The 21,953-nt window shown below is 47.9% G+C and overlaps 1 protein-coding gene across 4 annotated transcripts in view; it reads right to left on the bottom strand.

Moving 5' to 3' along the window:
* Positions 1 to 21,953, bottom strand: part of PLCE1 (phospholipase C epsilon 1) — a 415,629-nt gene that overhangs the window by 5,345 nt on the left and 388,331 nt on the right. For all 4 annotated transcript variants that reach the window (XM_066238785.1, XM_066238784.1, XM_066238788.1 and 1 more), the window contains 6 exons: positions 19,312 to 19,430; positions 16,936 to 17,064; positions 9,942 to 10,151; positions 3,080 to 3,238; positions 681 to 896; positions 149 to 351 (listed from right to left, as the gene is read on the bottom strand). In XM_066238785.1, the coding sequence (XP_066094882.1) occupies positions 169 to 351; positions 681 to 896; positions 3,080 to 3,238; positions 9,942 to 10,151; positions 16,936 to 17,064; positions 19,312 to 19,430 (1,016 nt within the window). In that variant the 3' untranslated portion in view covers positions 149 to 168. The remainder of the gene's footprint in view (positions 1 to 148; positions 352 to 680; positions 897 to 3,079; positions 3,239 to 9,941; positions 10,152 to 16,935; positions 17,065 to 19,311; positions 19,431 to 21,953) is intronic.

The following is a 21,953-nucleotide window of genomic DNA, read 5'->3' as shown; positions in this document are numbered from 1 at the left end:
CAGAGCCCTTTTCCTGCTCTGGTACCATGCCCACCGCCCTTGGGACACCTCCATTTGGAAAAGATAAAAGATACTGGACAAATTATGCCTTACAAAGGAGTGCACGTTGACCCCCGTTTCAGAAAGCGGTGCAGGGATTTAGCATACCTGGTTAAACATGCCCCCAGGTCACTGTCGATAGTCTATCGGGTCACTGGAGGACAAGCTGCCCACAGGTCTCTCCTCTTTGCTTTGGACACTTTCTGAGGCTTGAGGAGCTGGCGTGAGTCCTCGGGGCTGTTTAGTTGACTTGGTGAGCTTCTTCAGTTCACTTGCAAAAGAAATGCCTTTTCTTTTGTCTTCTCGGGATGCCTGCGGGAAAAAGAACTCTCCATGGGTGTTAGGGTAAAGTTAGGATCCTCAGTCACAGGGCGCTGTATTGGAGAGAGCTCTTCCCTCTTCCCTTTCTGGTGAGTAGAGCTTTGGAAAGGAAGATTGACATACTTCACTATCAGGACTGCTTAACCAAAGAGGGGAATACATTTCTTTCCCCATAGTGAGAACAAAGCCAAACAATTTTCTCCTCCCTGCATTTCTTGACAAAGAAACTTCCTCCTAGATTTCACTGTCTCCCAAATTCGCTTACAGTGTAGTTATGAATATCAAATAATTGAAGAGAGCAAAATAACCTTGAACTTTACCTGCACCTGCTCCTTCAGCTTAAGGATGAATTTTCCTGCACCTTTCCACTTGCTTTGGGCTTGAAACACACACTCCTGATCCAGAAGGACCCGCTGGGAGGACTTGGGGGTTGACTTCTTGTTGGCTGTGTCTTTCACCACCTCTTCCAAAAGTACATAGTCAATTGGGTTGGGGTTGCTCAGGATGCTATAGGAGTACTTGGCTTTGCATAAGGTCTGAAAGATAAGTTATCATCAACTGAATAAAGACAATGCCTCCTATAGCTGCGTTCATTGTGAATGGAACCTTAAGGGGGAAAACCGTTAGGCTTTTAGAGATGATGGAGATCTTTCAAATCAAAGTCTCCCACTCCTCACTGTATATTTGCCTAGTTGAGGCTCGTACCATACTCTCCCACGTTCCCTTGTTTAGCTCCACGACATTCTATGAGTTAGTTATTGTTAGCCCCAATTTTAATTTTTTTTTTTTTTTGTATTTTTCCAAAGCTGGAAATGGGGAGAGACAGTCAGACAGACTCCCGCATGCGCCCGACCGGGATCCACCCGGCACGCCCACCAGGGGTGATGCTCTGCCCACCAGGGGGCAATGCTCTGCCCCTCCGGGGAGTTGCTCTGCCGCGACCAGAGCCACTCTAGTGCCTGGGGCAGAGGCCAAGGAGTCATTCCCAGCGCCCGGGCCATCTTTGCTCCAATGGAGCCTTGGCTGCGGGAGGGGAAGAGAGAGACAGAGAGGAAGGAGGGGGGGGTGGAGAAGCAAATGGGCGCTTCTCCTATGTGCCCTGGCCGGGAATCGAACCCGGGTCCCCTGCACGCCAGGCCGATGCTCTACCGCTGAGCCAACTGGCCAGGGCCGTTAGCCCCAATTTTAGACGGAACTTAAGCAGGCTCCAGAGGATGCACAGCAAAGAAGTGACAGAACGAAGACCTGAGCCGGACTGTCTGCATACACCACAGCTCACAGACATGAAGGTCGCGTGGACAGTGAGGGACAGACTCCCGGCCCTCAGACGCCTCTCTGCGCTCGGCTGCCTCTTCGCCACAGAGGGAGGGACGTTAAGGCACTTCAGAACTTAGTTGGCCTCCCTTGTCATTTTGTACAAGATTATCTTTCATTTATGCATTTATTCACTCCTCAAATGTTTAGTGAGGACCTACTATGTCTCTGATACTTTGGGGACACAAACTAAGTTCAAAGTCTATACTGACCAAATCACCATGCAATAACAGCAAACAGCACTTAAACATTGCTTTCCGTACGCTAGGCATTTTACAATTTACAACATTGCTGACAATCTTCACAACAACTCTGAGCGAAGTACTGTTGTCACACTATCTCCAGGTTATCTAAGTGGTAACTTACCACATGGTAGCATGTTGGAGCCAAATGGAACAGACTAGTGAACTCACACATGGTGGGAGCACTGACCCAACAGAAACTGGCAAATGCTACATATCAGAGTTAAAAAAAAAAAATCTTTTTAACCATACCACTGTAACTAAGGCACAGATGGTTGAATAGCTCGCCTAAGACCTCTGAGCTAGTAAGAAGTAGAGCTGGGATTGGAACTTTGAGCCTTTTGACCTAGAGTCTGTGCCACTAAGCATTATGCTGTTCCACTTCTCAGGCTGTTTTGTTTGTTTGTTTGTTTTTTGTATTTTTCTGAAGCCGGAAACGGGGCGAGACAGACAGACTCCCGCATGCGCCCGACCGGGATCCACCCGGCACGCCCACCAGGGGCGACGCTCTGCCCACCAGGGGGCGATGCTCTGCCCCTCCGGGGCGTCGCTCTGCCGCGACCAGAGCCACTCTAGCGCCTGGGGCAGAGGCCAAGGAGCCATCCCTAGCGCCCGGGCCATCTTTGCTCCAATGGAGCCTTGGCTGCGGGAGGGGAAGAGAGAGACAGAGAGGAAGGGGGGGGGGGAGAAGCAAATGGGCGCTTCTCCTGTGTGCCCTGGCCGGGAATCGAACCCGGGTCCCCCGCACGCCAGGCCGACGCAGGGCCTCAGGCTGTTTGATAAATGCGAAACATGCTTTGAAGGAAGGAAGTCTAGTTTCTGAAACCATGTACAGAGAAGCATGGCCCAGAAGCGCGAGAGGAGGCCTCCTGCCTGCTTGTCCTCTGGAGACGGTCCCTAGGTGTTGGCGTAGGCATACCCGGGACACGGAAATTGTCTGCAGCGCCATCCCCTACATCCGTTACTCCACGTGCTTCCCAGGGAGCTGCTCCCAGGAGATACTGCATACGTTTCCGCTGGAGGGATGAACTGCTGTTTCCCACTCTCCCTTGGTAGGTCCCCTCTGGTGGAGGAACTTCACTGATAAAATGGGCTGACATCTGATTTGTCCCGATAATTCACACAGAGGACAGGACTGAGGGGAGGGAGGGAGGGGCTCTCACCTGCTGGATGACGTCCTGCGCCGTGCTGACGCGGGGCGCTTTGATGACCGTCCGCGGCTGCTCTGGAGACACGTCGTGCACTTGGACAAAGAAACTCTCCTCTTCTGAGCTCAAGATCACCTCCTTGTCATCCTGAACAATGCTTTTCTCCTCTAGGTTCTATGTTTAAAAAGAAAAAGAAAATGAGTACATGGTGAGATGATGTAAAGAAAGAAAGCCTAACAAAAATTTTGAGATGTATCTTGATAATGTGGAAATAACATCTTAGATTTATAGTTTATACACTAGTTAATATTTCATAAATTATCCTAAAAGGACATATATATCTTAGAGAAAGAAAGTACTGTGTTTCTGCTGATGTAGACCGATTGATAAGGTCTGGCCCAGAACAAACTAGTAGATGTGCTCCTGTTAGCTGTCGATTTTGACTCCAAATCAACTGTAGTACAGCATTTTTTCAATTACCAAAAGCCAAATAAGAACACAGCAAATACACGAAAAAGCCCATCTATTCTCACATAGACCTTGAGCCTTTAAGAAATGCTAGGCATCTAAAATGTGAAACATGAAACTGATATTCAGCCGGGTTAAATGAACAAAATACACAGAGAAAAGCAGAAACAATGGCTGGGGGTAAGTCACAGAGAAATGAATATTGATACTTTGTAAAGTATATGATCATTTAACAAACTATGCTGTACACCTGAAACTAATACAAAATAATATTGAATGTAAACTGTAATTAAAGAGTAAAATAAGAAACAAACAAAAAGATATGATCCCTTAAAAAAATGGACATTGACAAAATAATAATTATGAGCATTAATCATTATGTTGGGCCTGACCAGGCGGTGGCACAGTGGATAGAACGTCAGACTGGGATGTGGAAGGACCCAGGTTCAAGACTCCGAGGTCACCAGTTTGAGCGCGGGCTCATCTGGTTTGAGCAAAGCTCACCAGCGTGGAACCAAGGTCGCTGGCTTGAGCAAGGGGTTACTTGGTCTGCTGAAGGCCCGCAGTCAAGGCACATATGAGAAAGCAATCAATGAACAACTAAGGTGCTGCAACGAAAAACTGATGATTGATGCTTCTCATCTCTCTGTTCCTGTCTGTCTGTCCGTCCCTGTCTGTCCCTCTCTCTGACTCTCTCTGTCCCTGTAAAAAAAAAAAAATCATCATGTTGGTTGGCTTTTGGTGAATTGGCTTCCAGTGAGTTTACATATGTAATTATAGAATTACCTATATAGGTAGATAGATCTAGTCTTTTTTTTTTTAGATTTTATTTATTCATTTTTATTGGAGAGAGAGTGAGAGAGAGAGAGAGAGAGAAGAGGGGAGGAGCAGGAAGCATCAACTCCCATATGTGCCTTGACCAGGCAAGCCCAGGGTTTCGAACCGGCACCCTCAGCATTTCCAGGTTGACACTTTATCCACTGCACCACCACAGGTCAGGCGAGATAGATCTATTCTATAGAGTTATATGTATCATTAAAATTTTCAAGCAGTACAGAAATATATCAATAAAATGGCAAACTTTTCCCACTCTCATCCTTTTCCCTTCTCTCTGCCATTTCATTCCTCACAAAAAACCCCTGCTGTTGTTAGGTTACAAATCCTTCTAAACATCTGCTATGTATAAAAAGTGTATTTTTGTACACGTGAATCGATAGATAAGAAGAAACCCTGGAACTATGTGAATTTAGATATAAAGTGATTGTCAAATGACTCTGGTTCTTTGTTAGCCCCATTCTCAAATGAGGGTAGTTTACAGTTCTCTGAACAACATCAGTAGTAAGGGGGAGGAGAGGCGGTCAAGTAAACAGGAGGCAAGGATTTGGCAGGGAGGTCCTCTGACCCCCAGCATTCTCCTCTCCACAGATTAAGGCACTGAAGTGGTGCTAACTAGCCAGACCCAAGAACTGTTGTCACTATCCTGGAAGTTAAAAGTCAGCCCCAGGACCCAGAATTGTCCCCATTAATATTAAAATCAAATGGGCAACTGCCACCAGGTGGCGCCAAACTGTAGCCAGGACCTGAAAGGACTAGCCAACCACCCACAGAGGCTCACCAACAATCAGTTCATTAACTTTGCAGCCGCGGTACCTACAGTTTACATGATTGTGGTTTTTGGACCCCATTCATTCTATTATGGGCTGGGGGGAGAGTTGTTGTCTATGCTTACTACATAAAATGAGACTGTAATCTACTACATTTAGTGTTCTACAATTTGTTTTTTTCTCTCCACTTCACAGATTGTGGTAATTTCTTGTCAATCCTTAGAGATTTTGCTGCATTATATATATGTCATGGCACTGAACATAATATATTTAACCAATTGGAAAGCGGTGTTAGGTGGTCATTCGCATGACATACTTTATAATCTCAGGGCCCTGAAAACCAGGAAGCAAACAAGCAAACAAGCAAGAAACAAAAAAGGTTCTAATTGCCACATAAAATCTCCCAACAGCTATGTACTTTTATTTTTAAAAGAGCTTCTTGGAGCCTCACTGAGAGCTTGTTTATTTTTAAGGAGTTTTCAGTAGCATTAGAAGCCACAAATAATGACCATAACAATAGTCTTCAGTTGTATCACCCTTTACAGTTTACTAAGCATTTTTCTACATATTGTCTCCATGCTTAGCACGAGTCTCACGATGGATGATCTTTTTGAGTTAAGCAGTGTGGTAGTTTCTATTACAGATTTTACACATTAGGACACAGAGGTTTACAGAAGTCAGATGAGCTGTCCCAGGTCATCTAATATGTGGCAGTGCCAGGTCTGTCTGGTTTCAAATCCAGCAGGTGTCAGAGGAGGGCATATTGACCACAGGAAGATGTGATACCTGACAGGGTGACAGCCCAGGAGACAAGAAAATTCTAAGGCAGGCAGGAGAGATCGGAGGTCACAAATAGCAGTTTGGGGACTTTTAATATATGGGCAAACTGATTATAGATCTTACTAGTTCCAAATAGTAAAATAAATGAAAATACTGATAGCTTTAATCTATCGATTATGCCCGTGTCTACTTGCATTCAGTAACTGCTGGGTTGATTTATTCAATCAGTAAGTATGTACTGTGTGTCATTATGTACCAGGTAAACCTAGATACATTACATGTGATTTGTTACCTTTTGAGGTACAGTTCAGTCATTTCAAAAATTGCCTCCTAACAAGGGCATATAGAGCTTGCTGAATTCTCAGAAAATATTTGCTAGATTTCTAATTTATCCCCTTTTCCATCAGAATGCTTCTTTTCCACCAGCCCTTATTAAACATTTATTTGTGAGGTCTTTACTGCCTGTACATTTTAAATTGCATATGGGCATCCCTAACCTCCCCAGCCCTTCCAAACATGTGATGAAGGCCCATGTGACACTCAGCAGCCGGCCACGTTTCCTGCTTTTCACTGCCTCCCACACTGCTGGGCGTGGTGACCCAGGGGGACTGACACAGCGCACGCCTGGGCAGCGCGGTGTGATGGGAACAAACTGACCTGGAAGCCAAAAGACTGAGTTCTTTCTACTGCTCACCCTGCCATGATTTAACCTCCCGAACCTCCGTTTCCTTCTATGTAGAATGGTTTCCACTATATCATGAGATGATTCAAAATAGTGGGTATTTGAGGGCTTTAGACACTGTAAATCATTATGCAAATATACGATTTAAAGAATTCATTGAAATTGTCACAGATTACTTTTTGTTTTTTTACATATGGCAAAGACAATTAGAAACTGGGAAAAAAATCAGAAGCTAAAGATGGCTTTAAAAGTCTAGCTAAGCTCTCTATTTCCTCATAAGACTATTATTATTGGAACTGCTTTTTCTCCGGCTTAGAAATGTGCATGTCTGATAGGGAAAAGAAGCTGGGGAGAAATATTTCTTTGCTTAAATGAAGTGTCTGTTTCTGGTCTAAATAAAGTAAGGTTACAAGGGAAGGCAGTGAGTGGGCTCTGGTCCCCATAGGAGAGGCTGCAGGACACGTTCACAGTACAGTACAGAGTGAAAAACTAATAGATAATGCTGAAAACGGGCTCTTCATTGCCTCCATTGTGTCCCAGGAAGCGTGAACTACCAGCACTGAACCAGTCAGGTCTATTACATGCCCCAAAGGAGAAGATCACATACTCAGAATGGAGCCTGGCACATATCAGGTGCTCAATAAATATTTATTTAATAAAATTGTTAAACAGACTCAACCGCTTCATTATTGGCATAGCATGAGTCATGACTGTCTCTGCTTGGAGCAATGACCTTATTTTAAATTTACTGTCATTGAAAAAAGTGGTCCTGGCCATTTGGCTCAGCAGTAGAGTGTCAGGCCAGCGAGGAGAAATCCTGGGTTTGATTCCTGGTCAGGGCACACAGGAGAAGTGACCATCTGCTTCTCTACGCCCCCTTCCTCCATCTTTCTCTTCCCCTCCTGCAGCCATGGCTTGAATGGTTTGAGCAAAGTTGGCCTGGGCGATGAGGATGGCTCCATGGCTTCAGCCTCAGGCACTAAAATAGCTCAGTTGCTGAGCAACGGAGCAGCGACCCAGCTGGGCAGAGCATTTGCCTATTAGAGGCTTGTCAGGTGGATCCCGGTTGGGGAGCATGCAGAAGTCTGTCTCTACCTCCTCACCTCTCATTTAATAAAAATTTTAAAATAAAATAAATAAATAATAAAGAGGCAGTAAGTTAGTGGGCTTGTATCAGGTTATTCAGGAAAATAAAAGGGGCTCCATCAACAAACCCCAACAGAAGCCAACCAATCTGCAGTCAATATTGTACTGTTTCCTTCGCAGGAACTATCATGAGAGTATTAGTGAACATAATGTAATTTAATACAAATTCTGACCAAAGCTGAGAGATTTTTCTTACTCTGTATGAAATCAGAATATATATATATATATATATTAAAATATTGTTGATTTATTTATAAGCACTGAATCTTGTATTAGCTAAAACTTGAATAGGAACGCAACCAACCCACAAATGCATAATAATTATAGACCTCGATCACAGTTCTGTGACCCTGACAGACAACCAATTGGAAAGGGGTGTTAGGTGATCATTCACAGGACATACTTTATAATCTCAGGGCCCTGAAGACCAGGAAGCAAGCAAGCAAGCACACCCATTCTCACACAGACCTTGAGTCTTTAAGAAATGCTAGACAGCGGAGGACCCGGGTTCGATTCCCGGCCAGGGCACACAGGAGAAGCGCCCATTTGCTTCTCCACCCCTCCGCCGCGCTTTCCTCTCTGTCTCTCTCTTCCCCTCCCGCAGCCAAGGCTCCATTGGAGCAGAGATGGCCCGGGCGCTGGGGATGGCTCTGTGGCCTCTGCCTCAGGCGCTAGAGTGGCTCTGGTCGCAATATGGCGACGCCCAGGATGGGCAGAGCATTGCCCCCTGGTGGGCAGAGCGTCGCCCCTGGTGGGTGTGCCGGGTGGATCCCGGTCAGGCGCATGCGGGAGTCTGTCTGACTGTCTCTCCCCGTTTCCAGCTTCAGAAAAATGAAAAAATGAAGAAAAAAAAAAAAAAAAAAAAAAAAAGAAATGCTAGACAGGTCCTGGCTGGTTGGTTAAGCGGTACAGCGTTGTCTTGGCGTGCAGGAGTCCCGGGTTCAATTCCCGGACAGGGCACACAGGAGAAGCGCCCATCTGCTTCTCCACCCTTCCCCCTCTCCTTTCTTTCTGTCTCTCTCTTCCCCTCCCACAGCCCAGGCTCCATTGGGGCAAAGTTGGCCCGGGCACTGAGGATGGCTCCATGGCCTCTGCCTCAGGTGCTAGAATGGCTCCAGTTATATCGGAGCAACAGCCCAGATGGGCAGAGCATCGCCTCCAATGGGCATGCCGAGTGGATCCTGGTTGGGCGCATGCGGGAGTCTGTCTGTCTGCCTCCCTGCTTCTCAGTTCAGAAAAATACAATAATAATAAAAAAAAGAAATGCTAGACAGCCTGCACAGGCAGTGGCACAGTGGATAGTGTCAGACTGGGACGCAGAGGACCCAGGTTTGAAACCCCAAGGCTGCCGGCTTGAGCATGGGCTCATCTGGCTTCAGTGCAAGCTCACCAGCTTGAGTGCCAGTTCATTGGCTTGAGCGTGGGATCATAGACATGACCCCCTGGTCACTGGCTTGAGCCCAAGGTCGCTGGCTTGAGCAAGGGGTCACTTGCTCTGCTGTAGCCCCCCAGTCAGGGCATATGAGACAGCAATCAATGAACAATGAAGGTGTTGCGACGAAGAATTGATATTTCTCATCTCTCCCTTCCTGCCTGTCTATCCGTATCTGTTCCTCTCTCTGTCTCTCTCACTAAAAAAAAAAAAAAAAAAAAAAAAAGCTAGACATCTAAAATGTGGAACATGAAACTGACATTCAGCCAGGTTAAATGAACAAAATACACAAGAAACAATGGCTGGGGGTAAGTCACATTGAAATGAATATTGATACTGTAAAGTATATGATTGTTTAACAACTATGTTATATACCTGAAACTAATACAAAATAATATTGAATGTAAACTGTAATTAAAAAGTAAAATAAGAAACGAAATTAAAAAAAAGATATGATCCCTTAAAAAAATGAACATTGACACAATGCTCAAAAATAATTATAAAAATCATCACAAATAAAATACTGGACAAGCAGTTCTCTTGCTTTATTTCATAAAGGATGATTTTTAGGCTGAATTTCTGTGATTTATAGGTAACATGAATCCGTACAGTGAATAAAATCATTTCTTCACGTTCACTGAAGAAGAATAATAGAAATCAAGTTGGAATTACAAGAAATTCTGGTTCTGAGGGAGGCGGCCCGGGACAAGGTGGTCAACTGCGCGCTGAGCCGCTGCTGCGCAGGCTGGGCGGGGGCACACTTACTTCCTGCTGCGTCTTCAAGATGATCCTGCCAACGTAGCCCTCCTCCGGAAACCAGCTGTTTAATATCTGCAGGAGCTCTTCTTCGGGACCAATCGCTCTCTGGAACGGTTGTTTTCTGCATTCATTCTTTTCTTTAGATATAAAATATTTTTCTTCCATCAGAAAATAGTCTGTGGCAATAGGCTTGGTGTCCTGCACAGTGGTCAGAATCTAAAGATAAAGCAAAGGCAATAACATTAGCACACCTCTGAGGAGTGGGCAAAAGCTGTAATTCAAAACAAGTCTATTTTCACGGGGTTCAGATGGCTTTGACGTGCAGTTTTAAGTGAAACCTACTCTGGAGTGTTGCATAATTCTTTCTGGAAGGTCTAAGAATTCTTATGGCCAAAAAGAATTGTTTATGTCCATTCTGGGCAATGACACAATTTATTCATAATCCCCAGACAGCATAACTACTTTTCCCATTGCTGGAACGAGAACTCCTACTGAATTAACAACTTTAAGTTTTTATCCACTGTGCCACCACGGGTCAGAAAACTTTTAAGTTTTTAAATCTACGAATTTAGCTCTTTGTAATCTTGCAACACAGGACTAGAAAGAGAATCTAATCCAGACTTTACCAAGATAATCTCTCGATCAATTTAATCTCATCTGATCTAAGTTTCAGGGAATTCTCCTTTCATTCAACGCTTGACTGTGTGCCTAGAGGCCTGTTTTCTTTGTTGGCTAATGACCCTGGCAGTCAAACAGAGTGGCTGAGACAGGGCTGGGGAGCCAGACAGACCTGGGTCCGATGTCTGTCTTTAGTACTTACTGGCTGTGAGGTGTTGGACAAGGTATTTAACCCTGTAGAGATTCATTTCCCCTTCTATAAAGTGGGACCAGTAAGAGCAATGAGGGCAAGCAGAGTGTGCCACCCCAAAATATTATTTTTGGGATATTATTTTAGGCTGGTTATTTTCTTTTTTTCTTTAGCGAGAGAGAAAGAGAGAGAGAGAGAGAGAGAGACAGACAGACAGGGACAGACAGGCAGGAAAGGAGAGAGATGAGAAACATCAATTGGTAGTTGTGCCACCTGAGTTGTTCATTGACGGTTTTCTCATATGTGCCTTGACTGGGGGGCTTCAGCAGAGCAAGTGACCCCTTGTTCAAGCCAGTGACCTTAGGCTCAAGCCGGTGACCATGGGGTCATGTCTATGATCTCACACTCAAGTCGGTGACCCTGCGCTCAAGGAGATGAGCCCATTCTCAATGCAGACCTTGGGTTTCAAACCTGGGACCTCAGTCTCCCAAGTCAATGCTCTGTCCACTGTGCCACCACGTGGTCAGGCCGGGCTGTCTCCCAAGTCAATGCTCTGTCCACTGTGCCACCGCGTGGTCAGGCCAGGCTGTCTCCCAAGTCAATGCTCTGTCCACTGTGCCACCGCTTGGTCAGGCCAGGCTGTCTCCCAAGTCAATGCTCCGTCCACTGTGCCACCGCTTGGTCAGGCCAGGCTGTCTCCCAAGTCAATGCTCCGTCCACTGTGCCACCGCTTGGTCAGGCCAGGCTGTCTCCCAAGTCAATGCTCCGTCCACTGTGCCACCGCTTGGTCAGGCCAGGCTGTCTCCCAAGTCAATGCTCTGTCCACTGTGCCACCGCGTGGTCAGGCCAGGCTGTCTCCCAAGTCAATGCTCCATCCACTATGCTACTGTCTGGTCAGGCTAGGCTGGTCCTTTCTTTTTTATTAAGTGAGAGGCAGGAGGCAGAGAGAGAGAGACTCCCACATGCATCCCAACTGGGATCCACTTGGCAAGCCCTCTAGGGGGGGATGTTCTTCCCATCTGGGGCTAATGCTCTGTTGTTCAGCAACTGAGCTATTTTAGCACCTGAGGTGAGGCCACAGAGCCATCTTCAGTGCCTGTGGCCAACTTTGCTCAAACCAAGCCATGGCTGTGGGAGAGGAAGAGAGAGAGAGAGATAAAGAAAGAGAGAGAAGTGAGAGGAGGAGGGGTGGAGAAGCAGATGAGCACTTCTCCTGTGTGCCTTGACCAGAAATCTAATCCAGGACTTCCATACGCCAGGCCAACTCTATCGCTGAGCCAACCAGCCAGGCTCAAGGCTGATTAGTTTCAAGAAACAAAAACTCAGAAAGAATCATCAACTTTCCCTCTGACTGCCTAAAAATATTTAGCTAGAGAATCTGCTCCAGGAAATGAGATAGCATCACAGGTAACTATAGTTTAATAAAAACTGGTGTGTGATAGGACAGAACCCAGCAAGGCCCGTTTGTTCAAAGTCCTCTGTGCCCCATTGTTAAAGATGGCCCAGTAGCCCTGGCTGGCTAGCTCAGCGGTAGTGTCGGCCCAGTGTGTGGATGTCCTGGGTTCAATTCCCGGCCAGGGCACACAGGAGAAGCGCCCATCTGCTTCTCCACCCCTCCCCCTCTCCTTCCTCTCTGTCTCTCTCTTCTTCTCCCACAGCCAAGGCTCCATTGGAGCAAAGTTGGCCCGGGCGCTGGGGATGGCTCTGTGGCCTCTGCCCCAGGCGCTAGAATGGCTCCGGTTGTGACGGAGCAACACCCCAGATGGGCAGAGCATCGCCCCCTGGTGGGCATGCCAGGTGGATCCCAGTCAGGCATATGCGGGAGTCTGTCTGACTGCCTCCCCGCTTTCCACTTCAGAAAAATACAAAAAGAAAAGATGGTCCAGTAAACATTTATTTACCAAACATTTGCTTTTCCATCTCCATGTGAACTTCCTTTCTGCCCTTGTAAGTTACAAAATACAACTTTCCTTCTCTTTAGTGCAAGATGGCATATGAGCCTTCCTCAGTCTTCTGGTCTTATCTTATTTTTTTCTTTAAAGATTAAGAAAAAAATATGTTTTTGCTTGAATTGGAGGTGGGGTAGTGAATAGAGCATCAACCTGGGACATTGAGGACCCAGGTTTGAAACCCTGAGGTTGCTGGCTTAAGTATGGGCTCACCTAGCTTGAGCACTGACTGGCCATCTTGAAGGTGGGGTTGCCATCTTGAGCGTGGGATCATAGGTATGATCCCATGGTCACTGGCTTGAGCAAGGGGTCAATGGGTCAGCTGGAGCCCCCTGGTCAAGGCATGTATGAAAAGCAATCAATGAACAACTAAAAGTGCCACAACTATGAGTTGATGCTTCTCATCTCTCTCTCCCTTCCTGTCTGTCTGTCTCTGTCTCTCTCTTTCTCTCTAAAAAAAAAAAAAAAAAAAAAAAAAAAAAAAATATATATATATATATATATATATATATATATATAATTGATTGATTTTAGTGAGAGCTGAAGGGGGAAAGAAGAGAGAGAGAGAGAGAGAAGCAGGAACATCAATCTGTTCCTGTATGTGCCCTAAGCAGGGATCACACTGGCAACCTCTGCACTTTGGGATGATGCTCCAATCAATGGAGCCATCCAGCTAGGACAGGTCTCAGATTCTTATAGAACCCCATGTATGCATATGTAATAAAATTGGTCATTTTCTTCTGTTAACCAGTCTTTTTTGTGTGTATTTTTCTGAAGTGAGAAGTGAGGAGGCAGAGACACATCCCACATGTGCCCGACTGGGATCCACCCGGCATGCCCACTAGAGGGCGATGCTCTGCCCATCTGGGGTGTTGCTCCATTGCAACCAGAGCCATTCTAGCGCCTGAGGCAGAGGCCATGGAGCCATCCCCAGCACCCAAGCCAACTTTGCTCCAATGGAGTCTTGGCTGTGGGAGGAGAAGAGAGAGAGAGAGAGAGAGAAAAATAAGAGGGGGAAGGGTAGAGAAGCAGATGGGTATTTCTCCTGTGTGCCCTGGCTGGAATCAAACCTGGGACATCCACACACTGGGCCTGACCAGGCAGTGGTGCAGTGGATAGAGCATTGGACTGGGACATGGAGGACCCAGGTTTGAAACCCTGAGGTCGCTGGCTTGAGTGCAGGCTCATCTGCCTTGAGCACGAGGTCGCTGGCTTGAGCCCAAGGTCGCTGGCTTGAGCAAGAGGTCACTCATTCTGCTGCAGCCCCCCATCAAGGCACATATGAAAAAGCAATCAATGAACAACTAAGGAGACTAAGGAGCCGCAACAAAGAATTGATGCTTCTCATCTCTCTCCCTTCCTACCTTTCTGTCTGTCCCTATCTGTCCCTCTCTCTGTCTCTCCCACAAAAAAACAAAACAAAACAGAAGCCCTTATTAGAGTTATTCTTAGTGATGTATCTTTCATACTCAGATTGTACAGGTTACTGATAAAAGGCTAAACTTGAAGTGGGTGATGAGAGAAGGCTGCCTGCCACCCACTGTCCTGGATAAAGTCAGCACCCTTCTCCTCAACACCTGTCACTGCTGCGTCTCACTGGGAGGAAGAGAGAACTGAGGAGGGCGGGGGCGGGGGAGTCCCAGGAGGGCTCTGCTCCCTGCACCCCAACACCTGTCCCTGCTGCGTCTCACTGGGAGGAAGAGTGAACTGAGGAGGGCGGGGGGTGGGGAAGCCCCAGGAGGGCTCTGCTCCCTGCACCCCAACCCCTGTCTCTGCTGCGTCTCACTGGGAGGAAGAGTGAGCTGAGGAGGGCGGGGGCGGGGGAGCCCCAGGAGGGCTCTGCTCCCTGCACCCCAACCCCTGTCCCTGCTGCGTCTCACTGGGTGGAAGAGTGAACTGAGGAGGGCGGGGGAGCCCCAGGAGGGCTCTGCTCCCTGCACCCCAACCCCTGTCCCTGCTGCGTCTCACTGGGTGGAAGAGTGAACTGAGGAGGGCAGGGGAGCCCCAGGAGGGCTCTGCTCCCTGCACCCCAACACCTGTCCCTGCTGCGTCTCACTGGGAGGAAGAGTGAACTGAGGAGGGTGGGGGCAGGGGAGCCCCAGGAGGGCTCTGCTCCCTGCACCCCAACCCCTGTCTCTGCTGCGTCTCACTGGGAGGAAGAGTGAGCTGAGGAGGGCGGGGACGGGGGAGCCCCAGGAGGGCTCTGCTCCCTGCACCCCAACACCTGTCACTGCTGCGTCTCCCTGGGAGGAAGAGAGAACTGAGGAGGGCGGGGGCAGGGAGCCCCAGGAGGGCTCTGCTCCCTGCACCCCAACACCTGTCCCTGCTGCATCTCACTGGGAGGAAGAGTGAGCTGAGGAGGGTGGGGGTGGGAGGGGGAGGTCCCAGGAGGGCTCTGCTCCCTGCACCCAGCCCTTGGTCGGGGACGGGTGCAGGGCTCTGAATTCAGCAGGGCAAGGCAGCTAGCACCACAGGAACAGTCCAGGAGCGGGTCAGGCGGCAGGGGCACTGTCCCCTCCACGGGGCTCCAGCGTCCGTCCCCCTCAGTCCCACTTTACACCCATGTGGTTATTCACACGGGTGAAATAAAGTACTGGGCTACTTTTTATGGGGGGTCCGTGGAAATGTTTCCTTGCTTTGCATCTTCTCATTTCACAGTCTCCGGAACCCCAACAGAGCTTTGTGACAGCAGACACGAAAGTTAAATCTGAAAGCCCCCCAACTTGGTAGTAGCTTCTGTTTGATAATCTATGAAATTTGACACCTAAGCCGTTAACCTCTGAGTCTAAGTTAATTATAAGATGTTGGGGAAAAACTGTCCTGTCCATAGAGATTTCCCTTCAAAGACAGAACTACACATTATTTTTAATCCCACAACCGTTCTATGATCCCAGCTACAGCTGATCATGCGCCCTAACTTCTCACGGAGACCGACAGTCGCTCCCCTGGGTCACTGCCCGCCGTGCCCTGTCCCCAAGTGGAGGAAGGCATTCCAACAGGGGCTAAGGCTAGAACAGTCTGCAGGGAGGTTAGGCCACTGCCCCAAGCAGGAGTGGAGCTTCTAGTGGGACGAGAACAGGAATTACACATGGCCTGCCTCGCTCTTTGCACAGCTGCCTCTCTCCCTGGATGCTGCCCTTTGTTTCTGGCTTTCTCCCTCTTACGAGTCCTCCCACGGGGCAGTGTCCCTGCCTGCAGAAGGCCACAGGGATTCCCGGGGCCAGAGCAGAAGCAGCCCAGCCTGAGAAGACTGAGGCCAGTTCTGCTGCAAGGGCCGGGGCACCAGGCTTTCACCCTCTTGTTCTGGGCCCTCCAGGCCCCTGCATACTGCGAGAGGGCTAGGACCTCAAAGGTCAAGAGCAAGAGCCAGGGAAGGTGGGAACGAGGGGCTGCTCAACATGCACATCAAGACCTATGGCTAGCCTGACCAGGCGGTGGCGCAGTGGATAGAGCGTCGGACTGGGATGTGGAGGACCCAGGTTCGAGACCCCGAGGTCACCAGCTTGAGTGCAGGATCATCTGGTCTCGGGCTTATCTGGTTTGAGCAAAAGCTCACCAGCTTGGACCCAAGGTCGCTGGCTCAAGCAAGGAGTTACTCAGTCTGTTGAAGGCCCACGGTCAAGGCACATATGAGAAAGCAATCAATGAACAACTAAGGTGTCGCAATGCGCAACGAAAAACTAATGATTGATGCTTCTCATTTCTCTCCGTTCCTGTCTGTCTGTCCCTGTCTATCCCTCTCTCCGACTCTCTCTTTGTCTCTGTAAACAACAACAACAACAACAACAAAAAAACACCCCAAAACAAAACAAAACAAAAAGACCTACGGCTAGAGGGGCAGAAGGGATCTTCTTGGACTATATGGTCCACCCTGATGCTCTGAGAATTTGATCTAGCTCATAGATGGACAAGCAGACTTCACTTAGTTTGTGTGCAAATTCTGGCTGATGAGTATGTCTGTATTAAGAGGGTGTGTGGAGGCTCAGAGGGAAACAGCACAGACAGCTGAGAGCCACTCATCCTGGTCTTTGTCCTTCTTGAGCAGAGTGATTTTTATGTGGCTGAAGAATTCTTAAAAATCCTTCTCTACAGGTTAAGGTAGTTTGGTTAGTGGCACCACGATCTCTCAGGTCATGCTCAGGTGGATCTCTATGTTGAATATCACAAGTAATTGAAAAGCAAATCACGAACACAGACTTTTGTGTGTGTGTGTAGTCGCACACATGCAGCTCCGTGAACCTACCTGTTGGAGAAGTTGCTTTGCCTTCATACCTTCACTCATGGGGAACACAGTAAAGGGCTCTGGACCTGGGACCCCATGCACGGTGACTCTGTGAGTCTGCAAACACTTTCTTTCTTCTGTGTTAAACATCTGTCAAGGAAGATCACACGGTTTCTTATTCACTCTTATTTTCATGCGATTTCTAGGCTATATTCAACACAGAAGTGCTAGTTCTTAGAGGTATGTACAGGGACACGTAAATGTAAAAGCAGAGCATCCTTTTACACGCTGGCCCATCTTTTTGTGGTTGGAGGAGCAATGCTGCATCTTCTTCGATAACCTCATGAGGACATTTAGGAGTATATTACCCAAAGGCTGGTTCACTTTACATAACAGTATCTCTTTCTGTTATAATTATGGGACTGCTATCATCTGAAATGTACGTTAAGTTCTTACTTCTTTTATTTTGATTTATTTTTATTTTTTTATTTTTCTGAATTTGGAAATGGGGAGGCAGTCAGACTCCCGCATGCGCCCCACCGGGATCCACCTAGCATGCCCACCAGGGGGCGATGCTCTGTTGCAACCAGAGCCATTCTAGCGCCTGAGGTGGAGGCCATAGAGCCATCCCCAGTGCCCGGGCCAACTTTGCTCCAATGGAGCCTTGGCTGTGGGAAGGGAAGAGAGAGACAGAGAAGAAGGAGAGGGGGAGGGGTGGAGAAGCAGATGGGCGCTTCTCCTGTGTGCCCTGGCCAGGAATCGAACCCGGGACTCCTGCACGCCAGGCTGACGCTCTACCACTGAGCCAACTGGCCAGGGCCTAAGTCCTTACTTCTGACCTGACAGTGTCTACTGAGTGTCATCTCTCTTGTGGGCACCGGACTAGAATTTTGGATGGTAAGGTGACTGAAATAGTCTGGTAAGTAAATCACTTCCCTGAGATCTGTGAGTCATTCTAGCACATTACCGAACCTGAGGAGGAACTTGTGAATGGCATCTGAAATGTGCGTAGCCTTGTGGGATGGAGCCTTTAACTGGTAGGAGCTGAGGCTAACTCCAGGTGGAGAGTGTCAGAACGAACTGACAGGTAGGACTGCCGGCTGGTGCCAGAATGCTGGAGCAGTCACGCTGGCAAAGACAGAGCGCATGTGGTGCAGTAAGTGTTGCGAGGAAACAGTTCTTTCACGGCGTGTGCCGAATCTTCGGCTCTGACGGGTATTGAGGGCAACTAACTCGGAGCTGGGCAGGAAGCCCTGCCTTGATTTCCGGAAAGCATCTGATTCTTGTTCGTCGGTGCCAGGAGCCTCGGCCCTGACTCCCAATCCTCTGCACAAGACAGAGGCAATACCTCTTCCCACTCTGGCCAAAATGCTATTCTAAATCTTGGCCACATATTCAAATGAAGAGGAGAGCTTAGGAAAACAGGGTCAGGGACAGAGAGAGAAGAAGCTGACAAGGTGAGGGAGACAGAAAGCCTGGCTGTCTGGAGGTGGCAGTGGGCAAGCCAGTGCCATTGTGAGCACAGAAAGTGCCTCTCTCAGCGTTAGAACTATGTTGAAGTATAAGAATTATACAACAGTGATCAGACTGTTATCTTAGATCAAACACTAAGAGGAGTCTAAAGCCTATTAAACATGTAAAGGGGTCGCTGATTGAGACCCTTTTAAATTAATTTTTAAAGAGCAAGCATAATGGAATGAACCCATTTATTAAAACAGTGTTGCTTATCTAGGTAAACAATCTTGGGTTACTGGAGCGAGCTCAGGTTCTATGGCTCTCTAACTTCAAGGGGCTGAAGAACTCAGCCAGGGAACCTGTTAACACACCGAGTCCGCAGCGGTGGAATTTTCTATTTGCAGTGTCCCTCTCCTGTTCCCAAGGTGCCGATTCTGTATCTCCCCACCTGCTCGGGGGCAAACCCCGGGTCAACGGCAACAGCTGGCTGCCACCCCAACCCTGCTCACTTGACACCTGCCCCTGGACCACTGAAGAAGCAAAGGATGTTCCTGGCCTAACTGAAAGTTTCTAGAGGCATCGAAAGCTAGGTCCTAGCAAGTTTGCTTAATTAGCTCCGCCCCCACATGTTATTTCTGGCTCACATGAAGAAGCTGGGCTGTGGCTCTCGATGAAGTTGGGTTTCTAGTTGTGTGACCTCAGAGGCACTGAGCTCTTGCCTTCCTCACCTGTAACATGGAGACGATACTCACAGCTCTTTCATAAAGTTACTGATAGGATTGGGTGAATTAATATTTATGTAAAGTGCTTAGAAAGTGCTGAGTGTTAGCCATTATTATTATTCCCGTAGCTACCTCACTATCACTTTGCTGTATCACAAGTAAGCCTACCTCCAGCCTAGCCATCCCCACAAATACGCTGAGGGAAATAGAGTTGAATTACCAAAGAGGCCGGCACAGCACTGCCAGAGGAATTTTCTTCCATCCTCCTGCTGTTTATGAATAAACTCGAGATTTCCAAGACTTCGTTGTGGAGGTTTCGCAGCTGAAGATGTCGATATCCTGGAATAACGCAAAATTGGGAAAAGCTCGTCAGCCGTGCACTGCAGAGCTCTGCTAAGAAGATGCCCCGGGGAAGTCAGGAAACGGGAGGGAGAAATATGACCTGACGATGAGCAGGGGATGGCGACGGGCACGCAACCAGCTGACGCCTTGTCACCGGGAGCACGCGGCTCCTGGGAATAGTTTTGGGCCACCTAGCGGCAATTAACTTGTCTAGCTACTGTTTGTAACTTGAACAAAATATAGTAGGAAAGCCTAATCATTTTTGCATCTATAGCCGCTGTTTTACAAATATCCCATCTTAGAACAGCTTGAGTGATAATGAATAATCACAACAAAGGAACTTGGTTAAATGTTACCGCGTGAATATCTGTTTAAGTGCAAAACGGAATGCTATGCAGCCAGTAGAAGTGATAATGCAGATGCATAGTTATTAACACTAAAAGTGGCTCAGTACATACCTTAGTAAGTGAAAGCCAGCAGTTACAAAACACTAAGATGAGTAGAAAGCCTATTTGTTAAAAATATATACTATATACTCATGTGTATATACATGGGCAGAGAAATAAAGCCGCAAAAGATATACACCAAAAGTAATTATTGTTGGAAAGATAAAAAAAAAAAAATAGATTTATAAGATTAACTTTGCTTCACATATTTTTGTAATAACTCTTATATAGAGGTTGAATTGTGTCTTTCTAGAATTCATATGGTGAACTCAGAATGTGACTATATCTGGAGACAGGGCCTTTAAAGAAGCAAGGAAGTTAAGATGGACCATTAGGGTATCCCTATCCAAAATAAAGTGTCCCTATCAGAAGAGATCAGCACTAGACAAAGAGATACCAGAGGCCATGCGCACAGACTGAGAACACAGTGGGAAGGCAGATATCCACAAGCCAAGGAGACTGACTTTAGAAAAACCCAGACCTGCAGACACCTGATCGTACAGACCCTAGCTTCCAGATCCGCGGGAACATACGATTTCAGTGGTTGACGCCTCGCCGTCTGTGGTATTGTTATGGCTGTGTGAGCTGACCGCACAGTGATCATGTGAAACAAGAGCCAGGAAAAGAACACACTGTAGGAGAGCAGGATGGGTCTGTGGAGCGCAGAGGCCGGCGGTTTGGGTGTGGTCGTGGGAGGAAGTATGTACTAGAACTTCGGTACTCAAAGTAGACCACCGGGCCAGCATTTCTGGAGTTTGTTCAAAATGCAGACTCCCAAGCCCCACTCCAGATCCCTACTGCATCAGTCTCCATTTTACCACCAAGAGCCCCAGGCAACTCCCATGCACACCAAAGTCTGAGAGGAAGTGCACAGACGGGCTGGACAGGTGCGGCTGGCGGAAGTTCCCGGAGGCCCACAGCGAAGCCAATCCACCAGTCAACAGTTCCGGCCTTTTCTTAGGATTCTCCATTCTCCCTGCTCGGCCCCCAACACCCAACCCTGGCTTCTGACACTGAACTGATTCCAGACTGGGCCCACTGAGCCACCACCATGCCCCAACCCTCCCTCCTCTTGGTTTTCTTTCCTCACTTGAATCTCTATTTTAAAAATGTCATGGGTCTGGGCCCTGGCTGGTTGGCTCAGTGGTAGAGCGTCGGCCCAGCGTGTGGAAGTCCCAGGTTCAATTCTTGGCCAGGGCACATAGGAGAAACATCCATCTGCTTCTCCACTGTTTCCCCTCTCCTTTCTCTCTGTCTGTCCCTTCCTCTCCTGCAGCTAAGGCCCCATTGGAGCAAAGTTGGCCCGGGCACTGAGGATGGCTCCATAGCCTCCACCTCAGGCGTCAGAATGGCTCCGGTTGCAATGGCGCAATGCCCCAGATGGGCAGAGCCTTCTGGTGGGCATGCCGGGTGGATCCTGGTCGGGTGCATGTGGAAGTCTGTCTCTCTGCCTCCCTGCTTCTCACTTGAAAAAAAAATGGCATGGGTCTGTGGTGGCATAGTAGGTAAATCATTGACCTGGAATGCTGAGGTCGCCAGTTCAAAGCCCTGGGCTTGCCTGGTCAAGGAACATACGACAAGCAATTAATGAACTAAAGTAAAGCAACTATGTGTTGATACTTCTCACTCCCTCTCTCCTCTCTCTGTAAAATCAATCAATAAAATCTCTTTTAATTTAAATTTTTTTAGCGAGGAGGGGGAGAGAGAGAGAGAGAGAGACAGTGTCCTTTGGGCTCAAGCCAGTGACTTACGGGATCAAGTCTATGATCCCACGCTCAGGCCTGCGACCCCGCGCTCAATCTGGTGAGCCTGTGCTTGAGTCGATGAGCCTCTGCTCAAGCTGGCAACCTTGGATTTTCAAACCTGGGTCCCCAGCATCTCAGACTGATGCTCTAGCCACTGTGCCACCACCAGTCAGGCAAAAAATAAAAATTTTCTTTAAAAATGCCAGGGGTGGCCCTGGTTGGGTAGCTCAGTTGGTTAGAGTGTCATCTCAATATGCCAAGGTTGCAGTTTTGATCCCTGGTCAGGGCACATACAAGAATCAATCAATGGATGCATAAATAAGTGGAAC

The sequence above is a fragment of the Saccopteryx bilineata genome, chromosome 7 (genome assembly GCF_036850765.1).
Source record: "Saccopteryx bilineata isolate mSacBil1 chromosome 7, mSacBil1_pri_phased_curated, whole genome shotgun sequence".
In the NCBI taxonomy this organism is placed as follows: Eukaryota; Metazoa; Chordata; class Mammalia; order Chiroptera; family Emballonuridae; genus Saccopteryx; species Saccopteryx bilineata.
This window is presented reverse-complemented; position numbering and strand designations above follow the sequence as displayed.